The sequence below is a fragment of the Onychostoma macrolepis genome, chromosome 03, assembly GCF_012432095.1.
Source record: "Onychostoma macrolepis isolate SWU-2019 chromosome 03, ASM1243209v1, whole genome shotgun sequence".
Lineage (NCBI taxonomy): Eukaryota > Metazoa > Chordata > Actinopteri > Cypriniformes > Cyprinidae > Onychostoma > Onychostoma macrolepis.
The window spans coordinates 44,226,574-44,250,936 of record NC_081157.1 but is presented as its reverse complement, the minus strand read 5'-3'; the positions used below and the strand labels follow the sequence as shown (position 1 = coordinate 44,250,936).

At 35.6% G+C, this 24,363-nt stretch overlaps 1 protein-coding gene across 13 annotated transcripts in view; it reads right to left on the bottom strand.

The window, feature by feature from the left end:
- The window catches only part of LOC131537980 (uncharacterized), a 26,656-nt gene extending 2,293 nt beyond the window's left edge, over positions 1–24,363 (bottom strand). For 2 of the 13 annotated variants that reach the window (XM_058771733.1, XM_058771734.1), the window contains exons 1-18: positions 23,940–24,359; positions 22,777–23,133; positions 22,537–22,638; positions 21,021–21,341; positions 20,667–20,684; positions 19,771–19,854; positions 15,282–15,374; positions 15,027–15,101; positions 14,323–14,436; positions 12,975–13,109; positions 12,714–12,794; positions 12,161–12,255; positions 6,961–7,063; positions 6,678–6,770; positions 6,235–6,333; positions 4,228–4,262; positions 4,079–4,138; positions 3,742–3,938 (exon numbers count right to left, since the gene is read on the bottom strand). In XM_058771733.1, coding sequence (XP_058627716.1) covers positions 3,804–3,938; positions 4,079–4,138; positions 4,228–4,262; positions 6,235–6,333; positions 6,678–6,770; positions 6,961–7,063; positions 12,161–12,255; positions 12,714–12,794; positions 12,975–13,109; positions 14,323–14,436; positions 15,027–15,101; positions 15,282–15,374; positions 19,771–19,854; positions 20,667–20,684; positions 21,021–21,341; positions 22,537–22,638; positions 22,777–23,133; positions 23,940–23,991 — 2,052 coding nt within the window. In that variant the 5' untranslated portion in view covers positions 23,992–24,359 and the 3' untranslated portion in view covers positions 3,742–3,803. The other 11 variants (XM_058771732.1, XM_058771736.1, XM_058771737.1 and 8 more) reach the window with 11 other exon arrangements.

Sequence of the window (24,363 nt, the reverse complement as noted above, 5' to 3'; positions counted from 1 at the left end):
TAATGAAATACCTTTAACTGAAAATTGAGTGTTTACTATTGTCCTTCTGCACTACCGACACACTATTTTCCTATTTGATACTGTAAAGATGCTTTGACACAATCTGTATTGTTAAAAGCACTATATAAATAAAGGTGACTTCACTTGAGTTAATTTGGTAAATGTGATATCATAATTTAAAAGAAAAAAAAAATAATCGCAAATTTGTCACACATTTATGGAAATTACCACCACAAAATCAGTCATTTTGATCGCAAAAATCACACAAAAAAATCGTGAAATCCTGGAGGGACTGCATGTGTGTCATAATGCCTTTATAATGCCGTAAAAAAAAGAAAACAAGTCATATCTGCCATCTGAAGGTTTAAATTCAGTCTCAGTGTTTCTGATGGGTCTATGTCTCTGATTTATTTATACTGTTGAGCTTGGCTTACAGCTAAAATTTAATTTTTAAATATCAAATCAACATGACATATATACAAAATAAAAATGTTTTAACACAATAAAACATGCCCATTTTCAAAAACAGTGCAAAACTTTTACATTAACAATAGCTAAATAACGTCATTACACCAAACTCAGCTTGATCAATACTTATGAGATTTTGATCAAACAGTCAGTGTCATTTTTTATTTGTAGGTAGGCCAACTCATTTTGTACAATTTCGGATGCAGACCTCGTTTCAGTTGTTCTCAAAGTGTGGAACGAGTGCCATTAGACAGATGTTAAATCAGAGTACATTTTAATTTAATCTTTATTGGAATAAAGTTTTTTTTTTTTTAAGTACAATACAGGTTTCATTTAACTTTTACGTACAACACATTTTAATTTAATCATAATTTAAGTTTTTTTTTATTTACCTGTATGTAAGCACAGTGCAGTGTTAATGTTAAGACTGTGTATTTACAATGTTAAAGTGGCTGACAACAATAAATATATTCTCCCACATAAAAGGCTGGTCTACAGGGGACAGCTTTGGTATTCTGCAGGCATTTTACTCAATCCTAAGTTTTTATCATTCATATGTACTTCTTATTTCACTTACTTTGTATTCTAATAATAATAAATATTATTCCATTAATTATCAGGCAAGTTTAATATATGATAATGGTCCGACGGTGAGCCTGAAGTGGTGGTCCGATATCTGGAAATCTGATATTACTATGTGGGCTTTTGCTGACAGTTTGGTTCCCGCCACTTGAAAATGTCTCCTGCGCCCCTGAAGATGAGCAAAGACTTTGAATGACCTAGAGGCATTTTGCCAAGATGACTGGGCAGCTATACCACCTGCAAGAATTTTGGGTCTCATAGACAACTATTACAAAAGACTGCACACTGCCATTGATGCTTAAGGGGGCAATACACAGTATAAGAACTAATACTGATGATACATGGGGCAACTGTTTTGAGCAATGTTGCTTGGGCATTTTCCCATTAACAATGGGTAACAAATTTCTATCTGGATAGATTGGTTGTGGGCCCTGTATGTCACGTGGTTGCCCATTGATGGCAACATTGCTCAAAAAGTTGACCAGTGTATCATCAGCCTTTGGGTATGCAGACTTTTGAACAGGGGTCATTTAATTGTTTTTCTTTGTTGCCATGTTTTGTTAATGATTGTGCCATTCTGTTATAAACTACAGTGGAATATGAATCAAAATAAATGTGTTTTGCCTGCTCACTCATGTTTTCTTTAAAAACAACAAATTACCAATTCTCCAAGGGTATGCAAACTTTTAAGTACAACTATACAAACAAGTGTGTAAAAACAATGCTCAGTATATTCAGTAAATAAAGACTTATGTTTCAGTTTGTTCTTCACACAAAACTATAATATAATCTCTGACATATCGTGTGCATCAGAGGTGGGTAGTAACGAGTTACATTTACTTCGTTACATTTACTTGAGTAAATTTTTTGGGTAACTAATACTTTTAGAGTATAATTAAAAATGGGTACTTTTACTTTTACTCAAGTACATTTTTAGTGAAAAAACGGTACTTTTACTTCGTTACTGTGGGCGACGCTCCTCTCGTTACTTTATCTTAATGCATACAATTTAAAAATCCTTCAGTTTATTCCAAGCGCGCCATCTACTTTTTTTTCTGGGCAATGAGCGATGCCCGTTCGCGAATGATTCATTCTTTTGAGTCAATTCTGTTCGAAGGCTTGATCAAACCAGTTGGCAGACCAATGAATCGGTTCGCGAATCAGTTTGAATGATTCGTTCAGTTCCCTGCCGCACGTGCTGAGTCGTCTGAAGCGGTTCTCACTCAGAGTTGTAACATCAAGAGCGCTGAAGACGTGGCTCTGGATCAACAGTCAGTTGAAAGCAAATCTGCAAAGGCTATGGTTTGCTAGCTATGAAGATCTTTATTAGATGAACGCGTGTGTTGCCGGTTCCACAGGTATAGATTCGATTACAATACACGATACCACTATGACATTACCAGTTTGTTGTACATGTACCTTACACATTAAATACAATGTATAATTGATTCATTAAATAAGCTGTCACAGAGTATGAAATAAACACCCGCCAAACCCGCGTTAGTTCCAGGAGGAATGCCTTGCCTAGACACAATTAATATGGAAATTTTCACAATATTTACGCTTGCAGAAATAAAGGCTACATTTGTTTACATTTTGCAGAACAGACGGAAGAAGATCCGTCAATGTGCATTTGTTTCGTTATGTTCAGATGTTCTGTAACGTTAGCGGTCGTGTGAGGAGTTTTCACTCTTCTCCGTGTCAGAGGTTAAATACATTTATAATACATAATTAAACTTTAAAATATAATTTAATTTAACTCAGTGATGCAAATCAGAATTTGTATCAGCTGTTACTCCAGTTTTCGGTGTAATATGATCCTTCAGAAATCATTCAAATATATTGTTTTATTACCAGTGTTGTTGAAAAAAAAAAAAAAACAGCATATGCTGGTTAGGTATGTTTTGAAGCTGGGATGCTGGTTTGTGCTGGTCATGTGCTGGTCTTGAGCTGGTGCTCAAACCAGCATCCCATGCTTCAAAACATACCATACCAGCATATACTGTTTTTTCAACAGGAACAGTTTTGCTGCTTAATATTTTTGGAACCTGTGACAGTTTGTTCAGGATTCTTTTATGAATAGAAAGCTAAAAAGAGCAGCATTGATAATAAATCAGGCTGATAAAAATTCTGATTTGCATCACTGAAATAAATTACATTAAAAAAAATTAAAGGTATTTTGAATGGCAGTGTGTGTGTGTATAAAAATGTATCTAAATATCTATATATCTAAATAAAAATAGACTATATTCAGTATATGATCCAAAGTAACTAGTAACTAACTACTTGAGTAGTTTTTTTATCCGACACTTTTTTACTCTTACTCAAGTAACTATTCAGACTATTACTTTTACTTTTACTTGAGTAAATATTTCTTCAAGTACTTTTACTTCTACTTGAGTACAGTTTTTGGGTACTCTACCCACCTCTGGTGTGCATTATTCTATATTTTTCCCTTCATCAGATAGATCTATTACTACATGAACACTGAGCTGAGAAAACACTGGCCTCAACACTGTACAACTGCTCTCTGAGTTTTCATAGTGTTTTTTGTTTTTTTTTGTCTTTTGTCTATAGATCTCCTGAATTACAAACTGAATGTAAATCACAGAACAGTATGTGTCCTAATGCTTTAAATCTTCAGTCTTGGTGTTTCTGATGGGTGTAAGTGATCCAAAACCAAACACTTACTGCCATCATTGACACTGTGATCTTTAGATTTAAACCTCAATCCATCAGATCCATGCAGTTGGTTATTTCTTATAGCACAGATTTTTCTCTCTCAGCTTCATTTCTACCGTTGGAGTTGGATTCATTTCAAATGATTCTGCTGTTTTCTGGCTCTGGTTTGATCCACTGGCAGGAGATTCAGAAGATTCTGCTGCATTCTGGGTTCAGAATAATATGTGTTAATTTAATATCTAAATGGATACCTTATACTTCAGTGTAGTTGTTTAATATGAAGTGAACAGTCTTTTATTGCAGATCGATTTTAAATCAACAAGCTAAGCATCTAAAATATATTCACCTGTGAATCCTGGTTCTGATTAAATCCAGTGACTGGAAAGTCATTAGCTCTCGCTTCTCTCTGGATAAGACATATGCAAACGGATGTCTGATTGAATATATGAGGTTTAGGTTGAGTGTAAATCTCAAATCAATGCAAATAACACTAACCTGACAACACTGCAGACACGTTATTCCAGAAACCACTGTGTGTGAAGCGTGGTGAGAGAAAATATATTTTAGCCTAATTAAAGCAGCAGCAGTAGAATGTCTCTCTTTTCTAATTAGATTATCAGTGATGATTAACGGGTCAAACTCTCTCTGAATGAATTTAACGGTGATGTTGAGAAGGTTTGTTTTCTCAGCTGAATATTGTGTGAGTGTTTAAAGGGCTGAATTAAGACATTCAAATGATTTATCATAAACAAAAGACAAGCCTGATTGAATGTAAAGGGGATTAAACAGGTTTACATTTGTAATGGAAACATATAAATAATTCCAGTTGTACGTGCATGGTCCAAACATAAGCAAAATCAGCAAAGAAAAGGCAAAGATACTTTCAGAGAAGAAGATGATGACTCTCAGATCGCCTACTGCACGCTCACCATTAACTAATGATAAAATGAAAATATTAGGCTATAATTATTAAAAATACTCAAATTCATCTTCATGATAAAATGACTGTGATTTTAACGGTAAAAAACTGTGAAAAAGCTACGGTAAAAACCTGTTAAATGGTTAACGGTAAGTTCCCCTAATATATACGGCGAAAAACTGTAATAGACATTTCAGACAATTTTACAGTGAAATACCGTTTTTGGAAGTGAAAAAGAATGTAAAATTTACAGGGAAAAAACGTAAATTGACGTTCCCAGAATTCCCTGCGTTGCATTTCAAAAAAATTTCAATTTGATGTTTTTTCTTTGAAATAACTGTTTCTTCTTAGTTTTTTCTTATCAGTTATGTTTATTAGGGTTGTATGTTACATCTAATGTTGTTAAATTAATGTTTATTGCATATTTCAGTTTAATGAGTCTCACCATGATGGTGTTTAGAGTTTGAACTACAGCTGCTGTTTTTTTACCAGAAATTTTACGAATTTTTTTTTACAGTGTGCTTCTAAACTGAATCATCATACTACTTGTAAATATAGCCGAAATCACAGCACAGCTGCTGTCTGTGCTCATAATTAGCTTATATTAATGACATTTAGTGACTTTTTAATCAGGGTTTAACTGTCTGCAACATTATGCCCATGTCTAGAAAACCTGTAAAATAAAAGTATCTACTAAATGACTACATGTAAATTATTGTCATGCACACACACACGCATGACAATAATGAAATGACAATTAAAAACACTTTGAAATTAATTAGTGCTAAGAGCATCAACATGGAAAGATTCCTGACAGACTGTAGCTCAATCAATGATTTGGACTGACCAGATTCAACTACAATATACACAGATGTCAACACTTAAAGGAACACTCCACTTTTTTTGGAAATAGGCTCATTCTCCAACTCCCCCAGAGTTAATAAGTTGAGTTTTACCGTTTTTGAATCCATTCAGCCGATCTCCGGATCTGGCGATAGCACTTTTAGCATAGCTTAGCATAGATCATTGAATCCTATTAGACCAGTAGCATCGCGTTCAAAAATGACCAAAGAGTTTCGATAGTTTTCTTATTTAAAACTTGACTCTTCTGTAGTTACATCGTGTACTAAGACCGGCGGAAAATGAAAAGTTGCGATTTTCTAGTCCGATTTTGCTAGGAACTATACTCTCATTCCGGCGTAATAATCAAGGAACTTTGCTGCGGCAGCAGGCGCAGTGATATTACGCAGCGCCTGAAAGTAGTCCCCAGCAAGGTACCTAGTTATAATATAGCTGGGGACTACTTTCAGGCGCTGCGTATCACTGCGCCTGCTGCCTATTAAACACACTCAGTGTCAATCAACAAACACAAACAGAGAAACACACCACAATCTGTGTTAAATAAATTAATTCAAACTTTAGACATTTTAACTACAGCAGGAAACTAAAGGATTGTTCTTTTCTTTTTTTAATTAATGGCAAAAGACAAGTGATTGAGAGACAAGAAACATATAAGGACCAGTTCATATGATGTAAATGTAAACTAATGGTTTGTAATAGAGACAGTTTTGGGTTATACTCACCAGACGGAATGTGTGCTGAAATCAGCACACAAAAGACGAAGAAAGATTCTAAAGGAAAGACAATTAATCTCAAATCTCCAACTGCATGATCACCATTCGCTGAAAAAGAAGAGATGATACATGTATTTAAAAGAAAAAAAAAATGTTATTATCACTGTGTTGAGATATGAATGCAATCGTAGTATACTGTTATTGCTCCAGGTACAGATGAATTCAGCTCATAATAGTCTGATTAAAAGCAGTCTGAATTTGAGACACTTCAAACTATTTCTGTATTCAGTCACTCAAGACTAAAATGACGTCTGACTAATATATACGTATTACATATTACATACAGTAATAATACATACGTCTGACGTTTAAAGTATATATTTACTTTATGGATTATGAACATATTTCTCAAAAAACATTTTATTAAATACTAAATCACTGCATTCATTTACCTGTTAGTATCATTTCTGCTAATAGTGCAACGGAGGTCAGTAAAACAAAACCAACTGATCCAAACAGATACACAGGGACAACACGATGAAAAGCTGTAATGCAAGTTTAAACAAAAGTTCAAACGGAATTATTACATCTTTAGGGACATAAAACTGTTCATATACACAGAAAGTTTTCAGATTTGCAACATTAACATTGAGTTTAAGATTTGATAATCAGAGAAAAGTAGGCCACACTGAAAACCACCCAAAGAAGATTCAAAGTAGATGATCATTACTGTACCCTGATTAAAATGGAGATAAATGAAATCTTTGTCTGTAAACTTCATAACTGCCCAGAGTAATTGCATAAACACCATCACGCAGCTCCATCCAATAGGTTCTGTCGATCAAAAAGAGAGAAATATAGCATCATTTCTCCATCCCATTTTCATTAAAGTGCCTTATCTACAGTATATTCCTACACTGTAAAAATTACTGTAAATATACACCAGTAATTAACATTACTGGGCTGTTTCTCAAAAGCACCAGCTGGTATCTGTGTATCGATACTGAGGGGAAAAAAAGAGTACTGAAACCGTTTCAGATATTTCAGTATCAGTATTGAAAAATCTATATTTTTAACAACGCAACTGTGCCTAAAAGGTAATAATGTTGTAAATAATATTCAGTTTGCACAGACCAGTAATTTCATTTTATAAGATGTAAGGTTGAAAATAATCAAAGACTTCTGCTTTCCTGTCCCAAACCTATCTTGAGTAACAAAAGGGCCATTTAGCATTCCTAAAGGCACAGGGGTGCTGATAGTGATCAAGTCCTGTAGGCCAACATGTGTATACATCGGGGGTCTTATAATTGTCACACCTTTTGCATGAATCCATGAGTACAGTTTACAAACCCGTGGGAACGGATTGCGAAAGTTTTTGTGGATATTTGATAGTTTTTTACCTATTTACTGCACAATTACTCAACTACGCCATAAATTGGCTTATGAAAAAATCACTTAAATTATGGCCTAAATTAAAAATAAATGGTTTCTAGATCTTGGCCCATGTGTTAGGGATAGAATACTGCCATCTGCAGGTTAGAATAAAAACTTTAGGAATTAAGTGCAATGACCACATATATCCAGCAGAGGTCCATAGGGACTCATTCATTTTCAGTTCAGTTTCAAGTCAATTTTTCTTCATGTTTCAGCTTCTCCTTGCAACTTTATGATATATATTTTGTGAAAATATATTTTAAAATTCAAAAATATATTAAAAATCCATATTTTTGTCAAAGGTTAGAATTTGTTGTTGTCTGGTGTCTTTTGAATGGTCTGCTTTTGCAAATTATGTTACATAAATTTGCAGAAATGTCTCTCTTTCTCTCTCTCTCTCTGTGTGTGTGTGTGTTAAGTCTACCCCTTCACATTGTTATGCATTTATGTTCTGTGCATTTTATTTGCCAAAATCTAAAAATGCCCTGGACACCTGTGTGTGTGTGTGTGTGTGTGTGTGTGTGTGTGTGTGAGTGAGTGAACATGCTTGTTCCATGTTGCATTTGTGCTCTAGTACCAGTCCTTCATTTATGAGTGGAAATTTTCAGATTTATGCCAAATTTGTTGATTTTATATGCCAATTTCTATAAAAATGCACCTATTGCAGTCACACACACGTGTGTGTTTGTGTGTGTGTGCGCATGAGATAGAATGTTCGTTCCAATTTGCATTTGTGCTCTAGATCCAGGCCTTTATAAAAATGTAAAACTTTTCAGATTTATACTGGGTTTACTACATTTTTTTTTGACAAATGAAACAAAAAATAATAATTTTTTTCACTTTTCCCATTCATTTTCAATGGGGGGGTCAATCTGACCCCAAGGACCTTAAACGGTAATTTTTTTTTTTTTTTTTTTTTTACACACCTTTAGAACAACCAAATCAAGTCCAGTTTTTTTTTTTAGATAGATTATTTAGGAAAAGTCACAGAGTCTCGTGCCCCTGAGATGAAGGGAACATTTTTAAAAAATAAAGGAAAATTCCATTGGGGTCAGATAGACCCCAAGGAGTGATTAAGGGTTAATCCGTGGGCACGATTTGTTAAACCGAGGGAACAGTTTAAGAATTCCTGAGTACGGTTTATAAACTGAGGGAACGGATTGGAAAACCGTCGGCACAAATTGTTTTTTTTTCTCCTACAGGTGACTTCCTACGTGTGGAAAAAAATCCCCTCCCTTCTACCACGTGCTCTCTGTTCTCTGCTGTGCCTCCTCCTAGCAACAATAATTGCAGCCATTTCAATCGCAAAATAGTTTAAGTGCTTTTTTTGGGTGTTAAATAATGGCAAAAAATACCAGTAATTTCACGAGCAAACGTTAGTAAAACATGCTGCGTGATTCATTTGAATACTCTCCTACCATATATTTTGCGTCTGAAAGGGAATCTCCTATAAATGCATATTCAATAAGGTTAGGCACAAAAATAACTGCGTCCACGCCTTTTCAGTGCTAATTCGTCACTGCGCTTCTTTAGTAAATCCTGACAGTACTATTTTACGTAATATTTACGTATCTTTTATATCATTAAGATATTCGAATAAATGCATTTTTATCATTTTATCTATAAGCAATTTAGACTTTTAGACCCCTTAACCTACCCCCAAACCTAAACCTACCCATTTTACAGCGAATATGCATTTTTATCATTTTATTGATAAGCAATTTAGATTTTAGACCCCTTAACCTACCCCCAAACCTAAATATAAAAGGATAGAGAATATAAAAGGATATAAAACACAATTGACCGAAACATGCAGGAAAACAACAATTTTAGTAAAAATATAGCATTAAAAAAATGTTTTTATAGTCGCTAATCCCACTCCTACATCTAAACCTAAACATAGCTATTTCTGTACAGTATAAGAAAAACATGACAGACAGATAAATACAATTACGATCATTTATTTATTGAGAAAATTTCAAAAGCACTACTAAAAGTAATCCAAATGACGATGCGTTGCAGCCGCAGTCCTCTCTGGCGGAATACAGTAGGTTTGTGTGAGGTGCAGAGCAGAATTTATGTTGTTAATCGCTGAAAATATTATCCAGATTATTTTCCTGATCCTCTCGCTCTCAGTGAACTGGTGAAGGCGTGTGCGTGCTAGCATAATTCAAATACACACCTCACCAGAAACATTTGAATTCGTAACAAACGAGTCAGTCAGCGCGGGCTTTGCTGTTTACGGTCACTGGACTCGCTGCTAGGGATGGACGAAGATCGAATCTGCATATCTGGATTACAGCGCACTAATAAAATCGTTTCATTTCGTAATTATGTTGCGGTTTTGGTGTTTGTTTGTTTTTATTCTGTTGTCAGTCACAGCATGTCGGAGAAAACACCTTTTGTGGCCCATGGCAAACAAAGTAAACATTACATGACAAGTAAAGGTTAAACGGTTTCAAATGTTATTTATTTTAAGGTTTAAAGTGAAGTCTTGTTTAACATATGTAGGCCTATTTTTGGAAACGAGCTGGCAGCAAACGAAATGTTATCATTTCGTATTAAGTAAACGAGTAAACAAGTTAATGATGCAATTGAAAACAAGGTAATTGATATGAAAACTAAAAACAACTAATAATAAAATTAATGCAGCGATTTCAATATTCATAAGGATTCTTTTTTAGATGTCGTCAATTACGTCAGTTTTGTACTTTTAAATGCTGAAAATACGTAAGTATTGTACGTTTTAGTGCCTGTAAAAACGTAAGTAAATGTACGTTTTATAGAACGGACGAATCATCATTTTGACAAGCATGATGCACAAAGCCTATAGGAAGAGGGAAAACTAAGAAACAACCTGTAATTGACCATGAAAACAAGCGTTTAATATTTTTTTTTTTTTATAAATATATAAAGTTACAGTGAAATAAGACGTTTATTAGTATCATTTAATAAATTACATCTATTTGGAAAATTACCAACTTCTCATTGGGTGGGCCACAGATGAAAGTGGGCCCACCCAGGCCCACCTATAGCTACGCGACTGGCTTAGACCCTTACTGATAAGCAGATCTAATGGTTGTCCAGATTGAGGGTGGGTCCTTTCACATGCTGGGTGAGATCAAAGAAGTCTTTAGTGGTATTAGTATTAGGTTTGTTAATATGTACATTAAAAAAGCCAGCAATGACAAAAAGTTCAATTTCAGTGCTGGCTGTAGATACAGTAGAAGCTCTGTAAAGTCATCAACAAATGTTTGAGAGTATCTTGGAGGGTATCTTAAACTACTGGCACATGGGGTTTCCACTTACTCTTGAAAACTTTGCGAATATTGCTGTTGTTGTGGTGAGGAGCCGACACATATCAGTGTGAGCTGTTATCTCTAGGACTCACTGGAATTGGCTGGAACAGATAAAGGGTTGCTGTGGCAGAGGCCAGATGACTCTATTCTGGGGAGGAGCCTTCAGTTCTCGCAGTTCTTTGTATGTTGTTGTCTGTGTATTTGTCTTTGTATTATGTGGATGTTATATACAGGTGCATCTCAATAAATTAGAATGTCGTGGAAAAGTTCATTTATTTCAGTAATTCAACTCAAATTGTGAAACTCGTGTATTAAATAAATTCAATGCACACAGACTGAAGTAGTTTAAGTCTTTGGTTCATTTAATTGTGATGATTTTGGCTCACATTTAACAAAAATCTCAACAAATTCACTCCTTGTGAAGTTCACCCAAATTCTTGAATCGATTTTGCTTGACAATCCTCATAAGGCTGCGGTTCTCTCGGTTGGTTGTGCATCTTTTTCTTCCACACTTTTTCCTTCCACTCAACTTTCTGTTAACATGCTTGGATACAGCACTCTGTGAACAGCCAGCTTCTTTGCCAATGAATGTTTGTGGCTTACCCTCCTTGTGAAGGGTGTCAATGATTGTCTTCTGGACAACTGTCAGATCAGCAGTCTTCACCATGATTGTGTAGCCTAGTGAACCAAACTGAGAGACCATATTTTGAAGGCTCAGGAAACCTTTGCAGGTGTTTTGAGTTGATTAGCTAATTGGCATGTCACCATTTTCTAATTTGTTGAGATAGTGAATTGATGGGTTTTTGTTAAATGTAAGCCAAAATCATCACAATTAAAAGAACCAAAGACTTAAACTACTTCAGTCTGTGTGCATTGAATTCATTTAATACACAAGTTTCACAGTTTGAGTTGAATTACTGAAATAAATGAACTTTTCCATGACATTCTAATTTATTGAGATGCACCTGTATATATGTGTGTGCGTGTGTGTGTTCCTTATTGGATTATTTTTATTTTTTTTCATTAAAGGCTGTATTTGTTTGCTACTCCTGTGTTGTGTGGTTGTGTCTTTACTACAGCCACTTCCATGACACTCTTACAACCATCTACAACCTGCGTCTCCATGAACACTTACTCATATTTGATAGATCAATGATATCTTGTAATTCCAAACATTGTTATTTAAAATAATATCTTACCTGTTTTTTTTCCATTGTGATAATGTAAAGACTGATCATCACTGCATTAATCACAAAACTGAAGAATAACATCACTGCCCTTTTGCCCACAAGTGGACCTGAAAAAGACAAGAGTGTGAGAATGTTTTCATGAATAACACTTTCATACTGATTGAAACAGAGCTGATCAGGGGTTAAAATGAAATTTAGACACTCAATTTGAAGATGATCTGAAAACAGCAAAACATCTGAACACAGATAATCATGATTCAAATCAATACATTATGAATAATGTACTGCCATTTTGTGATGTAATCATGTAATCAATAAAAAAGTAACTGTAGTCTGATTACGAGTATTTTAAAATGTAATATAATCTAATTACAAGTACTTAATTTTTGGAATATGGATTACATGTACTTAGTTACTACCCAGCACTACTGATTACAGGAATCTATCATTTTGTTGTGGTGAATAAGTCATATTAATTTAATTCTCTCAACACTGCTGATCACATATAACAGAGATATTGATGCAGTTAAAACAGAAATCAGTTCAGAATTCAGCAAATACTTACAGTCGAGGCTTCCACATCTAAAAGTCCATCTGTCGTTCGTCATCATCATTAACACTGGTAAAATGACAATAACGATGAATGCTAAAAACAATAGAGATATTATATTAATGTTGGATATTAGTGTAAGATAATCATGATGATAAATCATGATGAACATCAGTCATAATGAGTGTTTTAAAATGCCACCGGAGATTAATTAACATATAAACCGTCAATAAAATGAACACAGAGTAACTCAAATCATTATAAATATGAACTTACCTCCTCTGATAGATGCAAATGTGTAGAACAGGAGGATGAATTGTAATGTAGGCACAATATCAAAGGTCATATCAGCCACAAGGTCAAATATATTAATTACCAATCCACTTGGTTTTAAAATCTCTTTAACTGAAACTACAGGAGAAAAATGTTCTAAAATTAAGATTTGAATATTTGATTCAGCTTTGAATCATTATAATGGCAGTTTATCATGACGGAATTCAAAATAAAAATCAACAACAAAATGTAATAATAATAATAATAATAATAAGAGTAATAAAAGTAAATCATCCGGTAAAAAAGAAAAACTAAAACAAATTTGTATGTTGCTAATAAAAATAATAATATAATATGAAAAGGTCAATATGTACTATTTCTACTAATATATCAGATCTGAACAATAAAATCTGTTTCTATTTCAATATCAAAATCTAGTGTGTAATACATTCACCCCCGGTTTCACAGACAAGGCTTAAGACTAGTCCCAGACTAAAATGTAATTTTGAGCTGTTTCAACTGAAATAAACTTGCACTGACTGATCTTCCCTGTAGTGAAAATCAAGTTTTTTATTTGTGTGTTGTTTTTAAAATGATTTTAGACAAACCATGTGCCAATCCATTAGTCAACGCCATTGCTGAGTATTTTCTCCTTAAAACTGCAGTTTCCCAAAGGCTGACCCAGAAATGCGGTTTGAAACAGCCCTTGGGTTGCTATGTCACAAACCAATAACCAATCACGTCAAGGGATTGATTCCTATCACTAGCATTCAAAATATACCAATACCAGCACAAAACCTAAACATAAATTAGAGCAAAAAGCCATGAAGCCTTGGTTTAATGTGAATTTAGAACCAGTTTAATTGTGAATTCAGTATTCACTGTAGTTGTCCGCTAGTAAAAACATAGTTTTATCAGTCATTATCTGTGGATCAGGAGGCGCTGGCTGGTGCGACTAAGTGGAGGCGGGGCTAATTTGCATATTCATAGATCAGGGTATAGTAAATGAGGCAAGGGTGTTGAGTTACAGTCAAGCTATTTTAAGGCATGAGAAAATTATCAATTATCACAAGAAAAAACATTTAAATAGTCATTTTGATGATAAAAGATAAGTTTTAAGGGATACAATATTTGACTACAGGGGGACTTTAAAACATATCAGTGCCTTTGTTTTGTCTCAAGATGCACACCAGTAATGTTTTTTCTAAGGCATGTTAATAAAAATTACTTAAATGTCCTAACTGAACTATGGCCTAATCCTGGCTTAGTCTAAACCCTGTCTGTGAAACTGGGCCTCAGATTATTACATTAAAGTTACACAGTTTCATCTCATTCACACAGAAATGCTTACCGTAAATGATTTTGCAGAGGCAGGACAGAATCACTACTGAAAACAGAACTATTATCACAAATCTGTCAAATTCAGGGTAATTCAGGACTTTTTGCCAAGTACTTCTAAAAAGAGCTGGAAGAAAGGAAGAGATAGAACAACTATCAGATAGAAGCACAACCAAAATATAAATGCAGGTCAGAAGAATGACAAAATATTTGTATTGTAACTGATGGTTTTTATGTAAACCATCCTATAATTTACACTAACAGTCTCTTTGTTATAATCTAAGGTTCAGTGTTTTGTCTGTTCCTGATTCTGACCCCGTGACCGTTGTGCTGCCTATATGTCATGACTTCAAAACATGCTGATAATTTAGTGGAGGCTTTAGTTTTAATATCATGTAACATGCCATTTTAATGTAGCATTTAATGCATATTTTTCTGATAATCACCTGCAGTAAATTGGGGAGTATTTAACAAAATGCGATCAGTCCTATAACTATACAGAGATTCGGCACTGAAACCATGTAGGATCTGTCATAGTAACACAAATCATGTAGAGCTGCTTAATGTTTCTGCATATATAATTTTAATTACTGTTTCAAATTTGCTGCATAATATTCAGAATATTACATTTAAATTCTGACAGCCCCAATTTGTGTTAATTTTCTGTTAACTTGCATTTATGATAATGCTGGTTGACTGGCATTTGCATTTGTTTACCTGAATAAACAACAATTGAGAAGGGAACATATTCAGCAAAATAACCGTATTCCAGAATCGGTCTTTTAATGGTGTCTGTAAAACAGAAAAGTTAATAATTACAACCATATTTCATACAACACAAACACAAAAACGCAAATACCTAAAACACTGTTTAATGAGAGTTTTATTCAAGTTTATATTGGTAAATAACTCAGAGATATTAATCTGAACATCTAGGCATTATAATTCATTTTCTAACTAAATGAATCTTACCTGTGAGATCTTTAATATATGGGGCTGCCCACAGCAACACGAGAGGCCTCAGAAAATAAAGAGCACAACAAGAGACCGACTCATTCAGAGACCCTAAAACACAAACCAATATTACTTATGAGAAGTCATTAATATACAGTGACAAAAATAAGTTTATGAACCATTTGAAAATATCTGGATTTCTGCATTGATTACTCATAAAATGTGGTCTGTTCTTCATCCAAGTCACAATTATAGACAACATATCTGACTAAACGAATAACACACAAACAACAGGACTTCTCACATTTTTACTGAATACACTGAGTAATCATTCACAGTGCAAGGTGGAGAAAGTAAGTGAACCCTTGAATTTAGTAATCTGTTGATCCTCCTTTAGCAGCAAAACAGTTTCCTGCTTATAAGACTTTTGACCTATGTACTTACATTTAAATTAATTATTTGGTACAATGCACTTATTGTGTACATGCATGTGTTTACATTGCACATTTTTAAAAACACCTATATGTAGTTATATCTGTAATTAATTTCTGTAATTACATTTATATTTACACTGTTGACCCATCCCTTACACCTTAACCCACCCTTAAACCTACCCATACCACCCTAACCTGTCCCTAACCATATCCCACCTCAATAGCAGCAAAAGTGTTTTGCAATTCAATATGAACACAATAAGTACATTGTACTTATTTTTTGATATAAGTACATAGTAGTTAAGGCCACCTAATATAAAGTGTGACCGTTTCTTGTAATTGGGTTCCTCACTCTTGATTGTTTTGTCTCATTTACTCTGTTTACTTTAACAGTGTTCAGAAAACAATTTTACTGTGTCAGAAAAAGTCAAGACTGAACAAGATCTGGTGATATTGGCTTGTAATTAATCATAAAGTGGTCTGATTCACTGATCGCATCTGAAGGCTAATCACTGATCAGAAGTGTGTTTTATTGTTAATTAGTTTAAATATTCTGCTACTAACCATGTGTCAGTATTTAATCTGATGTGACAATCAGATATTCTGAAAAATGATGAAAGCATATAGTGAAGTTACAGTGTTATTCAGACACTCACAGACATCAACAATTGGTATATGATGAAACAATGGTGGCATGCTTCATACAAAACAGCTCACAGCTCCCCGCATGTTTTGCGACATGAGTAATTTATGCAGCTGGATTCTTTTACTATTTATATTTGAATATTTGTTTGATTGATCAAGTAGATGAAAATAGAGTTAAGTGCAAGATGTGCAGTGGCAATCTGTCATATACTGTACATACGGTAAAATTATAAATAGAACACTATACACCTTATTTTTTCCATTAGAGCGGGCACAGTCATTTGTAAATTGAATGTGTCTGACTTCTAGCGTCATTCACTTCCAGCTATTTTTAGCTGTACAGAACAGCTTGTTTTGCCGCGAAATATTGGAAATTGGTGTGTCTTACCATATTATTTTAATGAATTATCTTAATTATGAACACACTGGTGTGTAGTCCAAGCTGTTTTACCATTTACTGCACATTGTTATTCTTCTCGTTATTTCTCTATGGCGGCTAATGAACCAGAAGTCTCACACATTCACAGAAAACAGCTTACTTCCACGTTGAAGAATAAGGTGGATAGAATGTTGTGAATTCTTTGTGGATGCATTCTTCCCGTAACACAGGCAACTAAAGCACAAAGGCAGTAACACTTTCTGGCTATAGCATGTAACTTATTTCAAGTTCACTTACATTTGCGTCCTTTTGTGCAGATGCAAGTTGTAATGTTATGTTTATGTTGTGTATCTAGGATATTTGATTAATCTCATTTAGGATGTGTCATGTAGAATGAGCTCTAGTTTACTGGTGTTCATTCACTCTTCAGCTTGACCTCATTCCTTTTAGATGTTTTTGTTTTTTTTTTAACTACAAGACCTCAGTCAGTCCGTGTCGGCCGCAACACCTCCAGCACTACCACACTGAGCACAGGTGCCCCACAAGGCTGTGTGCTCAGCCCGCTGCACTGCCAAGTCCAGCTCCAACCACATCATCAAGTTTGCTGATGACACAACAGTGGTAGGCCTCATCAGCAACAACGATGAAACGCACTACAGAGAGGAAGTGGCACAGCTGGCTGAATGGTGTGGTGCTAACAACCTGTCCCTCAATGTGAGTAAGACAAAAGAGGTTATGATGGACTTCAGGAGAAACTCTGTTGACCACCCCCCACTGACCATCGGCGGCTCAACCGTGGAGAGAGTAGGTAGCACTAAATTCCTGGGGTGCACATCACAAAGGATCTCACCTGGACCACCAACGTCACATCACTCAACAAGAAGGGACAACAGCGCCTACACTTTCTCCGTCGGCTGAAAAGGGCAAGTCTCCCTCCACCCATCCTCACCACTTTTTACAGGGGCACCATTGAGAGTGTGCTGACCAGCTGCATCACTGTCTGGTATGGGAACTGCAGTGCTGCTGACCGCAAGACCCTACAACGGACAGTGAACACTGCTGCAAAGATCATTGGTGCCCCTCTTCCCTCCATCCTGGACATTTTCCTTGCATGATGCTCCAGCAAGGCCTCCAGCATCGTGAAGGACCCCACCCCTCCCACAACCTCTTCCAGCTCCTGCCATCAGGAAAAAGGTACCGGAGTATCAAAGCTCATTCTGTCAGATTGCTCAACAGCTTCTTTCCCCAGGCTGTGAGAGCTTTTAACTCCAATCTCCCTGTCCCCCCTCTGAAACCATGAACACCTCGGCCCCCCAACTCATAAATAACTATTGACAATTTTCCTAAGTGCAATTCTGAGTGTGCTACACACAGGTGAGTGGGCTATACAAACCACCTGTAGTAACACACTCGTCCCACTATATGCACACTAGACACTTTCTATAAACACTCCCTGCTACAAAGACTCAATAAGATAATATTTACTTGAATATTGCACTACAAAATAATGTTTACTTGAGCATTGCACTACAAAATATTTTGCACTATGCGCTGCTTCCCACAAAATCTCTCTCCTGAACAATTTAATGTACAAAATATATATTTTCTGCACAATTTCATGTACAAATATCTCATTAGCACAATTTCATGTACAGTATTTATGTAAAGTTATTGTACAGTCTCAGTTTGTGTATGTGTAGTCAACTAGGTATAGTAGTTATAGTATTTATAGTATATTGTGACGGGGGGAGCCAACGACAGACACAGTGGGTGTGGCGTCAGGCTTCGGAGAGGCTTTTATTAAACAGAAATAATAAAAAAAAGTGTCCAAGGGGGAAAGTGTCCAAAAGAAACAGGGGGTCTGGTGTCCTCGTCGTGCTGCGGGGCTTGTGAAGGAGGGCAGTGTTCTGGAAGGGAGGGTCCAGGTAAGGGGGCGGAGTCCGGCGGCCGCACGCGCTCTCGCTCGGGTCCGGGGCGCGAGGGGCGGCGGCTTCATCCTAGCGGCGGCTCTTCCTCTTCTTCCACGGCCTTTGGCAGGACTTGAACGGCCCGGCATCCGGGCCCGACGACCGTCCACGGGTGCGGCTTTCGTCCGGACCGCGGGTTCGGCAGTTCACGTCTCCGGTGGCGCGGAAGTCCCTCTACGCTCCCTTCCTGGACCCATGAGGACACCAGCGTGCATGCACGGGGGAAGAGACCGGTCTCTCGAGGAGAGGCGCGCTTGGCATTTAAACAGCGGCGGTGATGAGGCTCCATTCGGTTCAGGTGCGCCTCATTACACGCCGCCAGCCCTCGCTGTTTCCACGCCCCTCCTCTCTTACACACCCACTCCCGTCGGGAGCCTGGTGAAGGGCGGCGAATAAGGGACGGGGTGGTGATGACAAAAAGGGGGGAGGCAACCGACTCGTCACAATATGTATAGTCAGATGGTTAAACTGTTGTATAGCTCTATTGTTTTTCCTATATTTGCATTGTTATATGTTTATCTCATGTTTAACTAGTATGTAGCACTGTGGTCCTGCGAGACACGACATTTCGTTCCACTATATGTCCACGTAGCAGAATGACAATAAAGCTCAACTTGAACTGAACTCAACTTGATGTTTCTTTTTCGATTTTTTTTTTGCATAATTAATAATCTAACAGCTGAATTGTTCTAGTCATTCTGATAGACATATTTTTTATTATTTATTGTCATTTTTATTCAAATATTTTCATTATCGCCACAACAGACACGCCTCGCCCCGAGTACTAAAGTACTCATTTTTGAGACCCATCAGTACTCGAAATGAAAAATTGACAAAAAGCCCATCCCTAATATATCTCTAGCTGAAAGATGCTTGTTATCATCAGAGGACACACAACACTCACTCAGATAGTGAAATAAAACACATTGTGCTTCAGTCACTACTGTGAAGCTATTGAGGACAGACCTTATTTAAAAATATGACTTTGCATATAAAACACAACTTTATTAGAGTGTAGAAGCTCACTTGTTCTTGCAATTAAGAAAACAGAGTGTAATTGTATTATCATTTGAAACACTCACCTTCAGAAACACCCCAGAAAACAAAAGCAAAGAACATGATCATATTTGGACAGAAGACTAGAAAGAGATGAAGACGGAGGGAGTCTAGAGAGAAAATACAAAATAATTCTGTTTAAATAAATGTGTAGTAATAACTTTAAATATGTAACAATAGTATATCTCATTAATTATATTTGTAATTGATTAAATAATGTTAATTATTAAAAGCCCTGAACTTTAATACAGCCAATGAGAATATTTTCCTTACCTTTCAGATAATTTTCACTCATCTTTTGTTCACACTTTATATTAGGTGGCCTTAACTACTATGTACTTACATCAAAAAAATAAGTACAATGTACTTTTTGTGTTATATTGTATTGCAAAACACTTTTGCTGCTATTGAGGTGGGATATGGGTAAGGTTAGGGACAGGTTTGGTGGTATGGGTAGGTTTAAGGGTGGGTTAAGGTGTAAGGGATGGGTCAACAGTGTAATTATGTAATTACATAAATTAATTACAGATGTAATTACATATAGGTATTTAAAAAAAATATAAGTACAATGTAAAAACATGTATGTACACAATAAGTGCATTGTACCAAATGATTAATTTAAATGTAAGTACATAGTAGTTAAGGCCATCTAATATAAAGTGGGACCCATCTTTCTATATCTCATATTTCTATAACTATATTTTCTGATCATCAGTAGACAGACAGCAGGTACATTGTGGTTATTTTTACACTAATAGAGCTTATGTTGTTCAACTGTTTACAACAGTCTAGAGTCTATAACCATTATAATGGCATGTGTTGGCACAGACAAGCACAAACACAAACACAAGGACAGACTGCCATGGGACACAAAAGAGCGAATTGGCCTTCATTGGTGAGTGTTTCTTATGTGTTCACTTACCAGGTAGACTAGAGGGACCTTGAATAATCAACGAGAGAAAAAAAAAGAAAGAAAGATATTCAGTGTATAATGTGAAATTCTGTTAAGGCACAAATGATACAATGATATCTTGCACATTAAGGTGCACCGATGTATGTAGAGATAAGTTAAAATTACTGTATTTCTGCACAGTTTTTAATTATCAAGTCGACAGATTAGATTAGTGATCATTCACCAAATAAAATAAAATAAAACCTTTTCTTCTATTTTCCATTCATCTTTTGTGGTTAGATATTTAGGCCAAACGTTTGAGAATAAAGTGAGAGCAGCACTCACAACAGCAGCATTACCACATACATTCATCATCTCACTTACCAAGTAGACTCAGTTTCACATTAATTTTAGCTGAAACTGAACATGTATATTCTCCCGCATCTTCAGGTCTCAGATTGTCCAGATGGAGGGAGAAGTTTCCATGTTGAATCCGATCAGTAAAGAAATGAGAATCACATTGGGCATCTTTTGACTTTTCACTCTTACCATCTTTATACGAATATTTATAAACCTGATTCCCTGAATCTGTTTTTCTCCATTCCACATTTAGACCCTCCGTTTTTTCATTAACATAACAGGGCAAAATCACTGAACATCCCTGAAGAGCAACCAGAGGACCAGAGGGACCGTGAACATTCGATCCTAATAAATAAATAAATAAACAAACAAATTCATTCATTAAATAATTTGAATGTAATAATGTGACATTCTGCAAAAGAAAACTGAATGCATTCACTTACTTTACTCTATTTCTGCATAATGCACACTTTAATTATTTATTTATTTTAAATGATCAGGTCCAATTATTTGTTTGAAAATTTGATTACACACAAAAAAATATTTCAGTATACCAAAATATGAACATTTATCTCTGTTTTCCATGTGTCTTCCTTTGTCTGTGTTTTTGTGGTCATCAGAAAACCAGCAGAGCAGAAGTGTGATCCAGATGCATCATGGCTATTTTTACACTAGCACATATAATGCTGTTTAGCCATTATCTACATTTTAGTGCCATTTGCTCCACAGGCCAGTACAACCACTCAGAATGATAACTGCAACATTTTACTCACAACTCTGACTTTTTTCTCTCACAATTGCAAGTTTACATTTCATAATTCTGACTCTCCCCTTCGCCCCAGTATTTCATGATATAAACCCGCAAATGCAAGTTATAGAGTCAGAATTGCGAGTTTATTGGTTTAAGTCACAATTCTGACTTTAGTACTCACAATTATGAGTTTATATCACTCAATTCTGACTTTATAATTCACAGTTGCAGGTTTATGACATGCAATTCTGAGGGGAAAAAGTAAAACTCACAATGTAAACTTGCAATTGTGAGAAAGAAAAAAAAGTCAGAAAAGTGAGATAAAAAGTATCAATTAGCTTTTTATTTTTTATGCAGTAGTGGAAACAAGCTTCCAGACTAAAATGAATAAATATTACCGTATACCATTTTAACGTGATTAAAAATACAAACTGAGTGACTGATACAGTCTCTGTCATAGAATACACCTGTTTGTCCAAATAGAGTTCACAGTTTGAAAGTTAGCTTAGCTCATGAATATTGTGAATTCAAAGTGTGTAATGATGTTGCTTAGACTGCCTGGAGAGCTCATTCACCTGACCTAATTAATATTAATGAGCTATGCTGGAAAGGGTTCGTTAGCACCAACACCAGATGAGACTTAATGCAGGCCTGCCTGTCCCAAATGGCTTTTGGCACTAGTCTTTTTGTGTATTCGATCATTAATAACATATACTGTTTATCCCTTGACTTCTCTACCTTCAGTCCTTCAAGTCCCAAACAGACTACAGCAAATAAGAATATTTCTACCTTCATTGTGTGATCTGCAGTAGATCAGGCAGCAGAGCAGAAGTGCAGATCCAAATGCAGAAATACAGAGAATCAACACCATTATGTGTGAAACAGAGAAACCTGTGAAACACAAACATCAGTTACTGAATATAAGAGTTATGGGGTAACTAATGTTTGGTGTTGCCCTGAAAAGTAAACATTGTTATTTGTTCAAATTTAGGCCCCAATTATTGTGTATTTATTCATCCATTAACTCACCCAGTCTCTCCAGTACTACAGTTGCATTGGCTGTAAGTCCTCCAGCAAACACTTGACACATGTAAACTCCTTTATCCTCAGTTCTGACGCTCTTCAGTCTGAGAGAGAAGTTTCCTTTGGGGATTTCAGCAGTGAAGAACTCAACTCTGTCTCTGTATCGCTCATCTGATGAATCTGGTAAAGACTCATGGTTTTGGTAGAGCAGAACCAGAATATCTTCATCTTCATCTGTTTTCTTCCATGAAACCTCTTCAATGTGTTCAGGTGTGATGTGAGAGTCTACAGAGCAGTTCAGAGTGACATCTTCACCCGCAGACGCAGATATGGAGCGACTCGATCCTGATATGAGCAAACGCTCTGAAAGATTTTGTTAATATACTTCTTCAATAAAGAACTCATATAACTGTAATTCAATTATTTTTCCTTTGAAAAAGTAAATTAATGGATTACTCTTGCTCTTAATTTTCTGTAATTTAATTAGTTACATCAGATGAACTTTAAATAAACTGCATTCACTACAGAACAATTCTGTATGAATGTAACCTTCTCCATTTAAACACTTCAAGTCAGTTCAAGAATAATTTATGAAATTTTATATTATTTATTTGCAATAATTAAAAGAGCAGTTTCAAGTCAATCCTTGTATTGTTCAACTTGTAGAGGTTGATATGGGATTTAGAAAGTAATTAGTAATAAGTAATGCAATACTTTATTAGTACAGTGATCTAATTGTTGAAGATGTAATTAGTAGCTAGTAAATAATTCCTTTTTACTAACTTGAAAAATATAGTATGACAGACTGACACATATCAGTGTGACAGTTGCTCCCATGAAATTTCAAATACCAAACATGTTAATCACACAAACTTCATCAGGTGCATCATGGGATGTTTTTTAAAACAGATGTTCCTTTACTATCTGCTCCAGCTCATCCATAAACTATATTCTTAAAATGTTAGTTGCAAGATATGCATTTGTCTGTTAAAATAATTTCAAGCACTTAAGCAGAAGCCTCTAAATCAATAGTTTTGCAAGATCAAGAAAAACAAATTCAGACAAATGCAACTTTTAGCTGATAGTTTATATTTGCATAGATCTAAAATTAACAGTTAATTGTCTCCTTTCCATGCATTAACTAGAAAAGAGAAAATCAATGTACATACCATTAGACATCAGAATTACAGCTACAAATATGAATTTAAGCAGGTTGTCCATTTTCAGTTAATCAGCTCTGTGGCCCATTAAAGCTCATCAAACTTGACGTTTTATAAGAAAGCACTCTGGTGCATCCAGACATCCTGAAAGCTGTTTCCTTTCTTCCTTTATGAACGAGTTCAGTGGAACTGCAGCTAATACAGATAAAACTATTTCTGCGAAACACTGCTGATATTTGAATTCAGTCCAAACAAACACACCCCTCCCTTCACTGCTCTGTACCCAAAATGCACAAACAGCTGAAGCAAAACAAAATAATGCTTCACGAAAAATAAAGCGAAGGTGGCAAATGAACAAGACGGAAGAACAAAAAAATGAACATACACTGTTAGACATTTCAAAGGGTTTTTACAGTAACTTAAGTTACTGTAA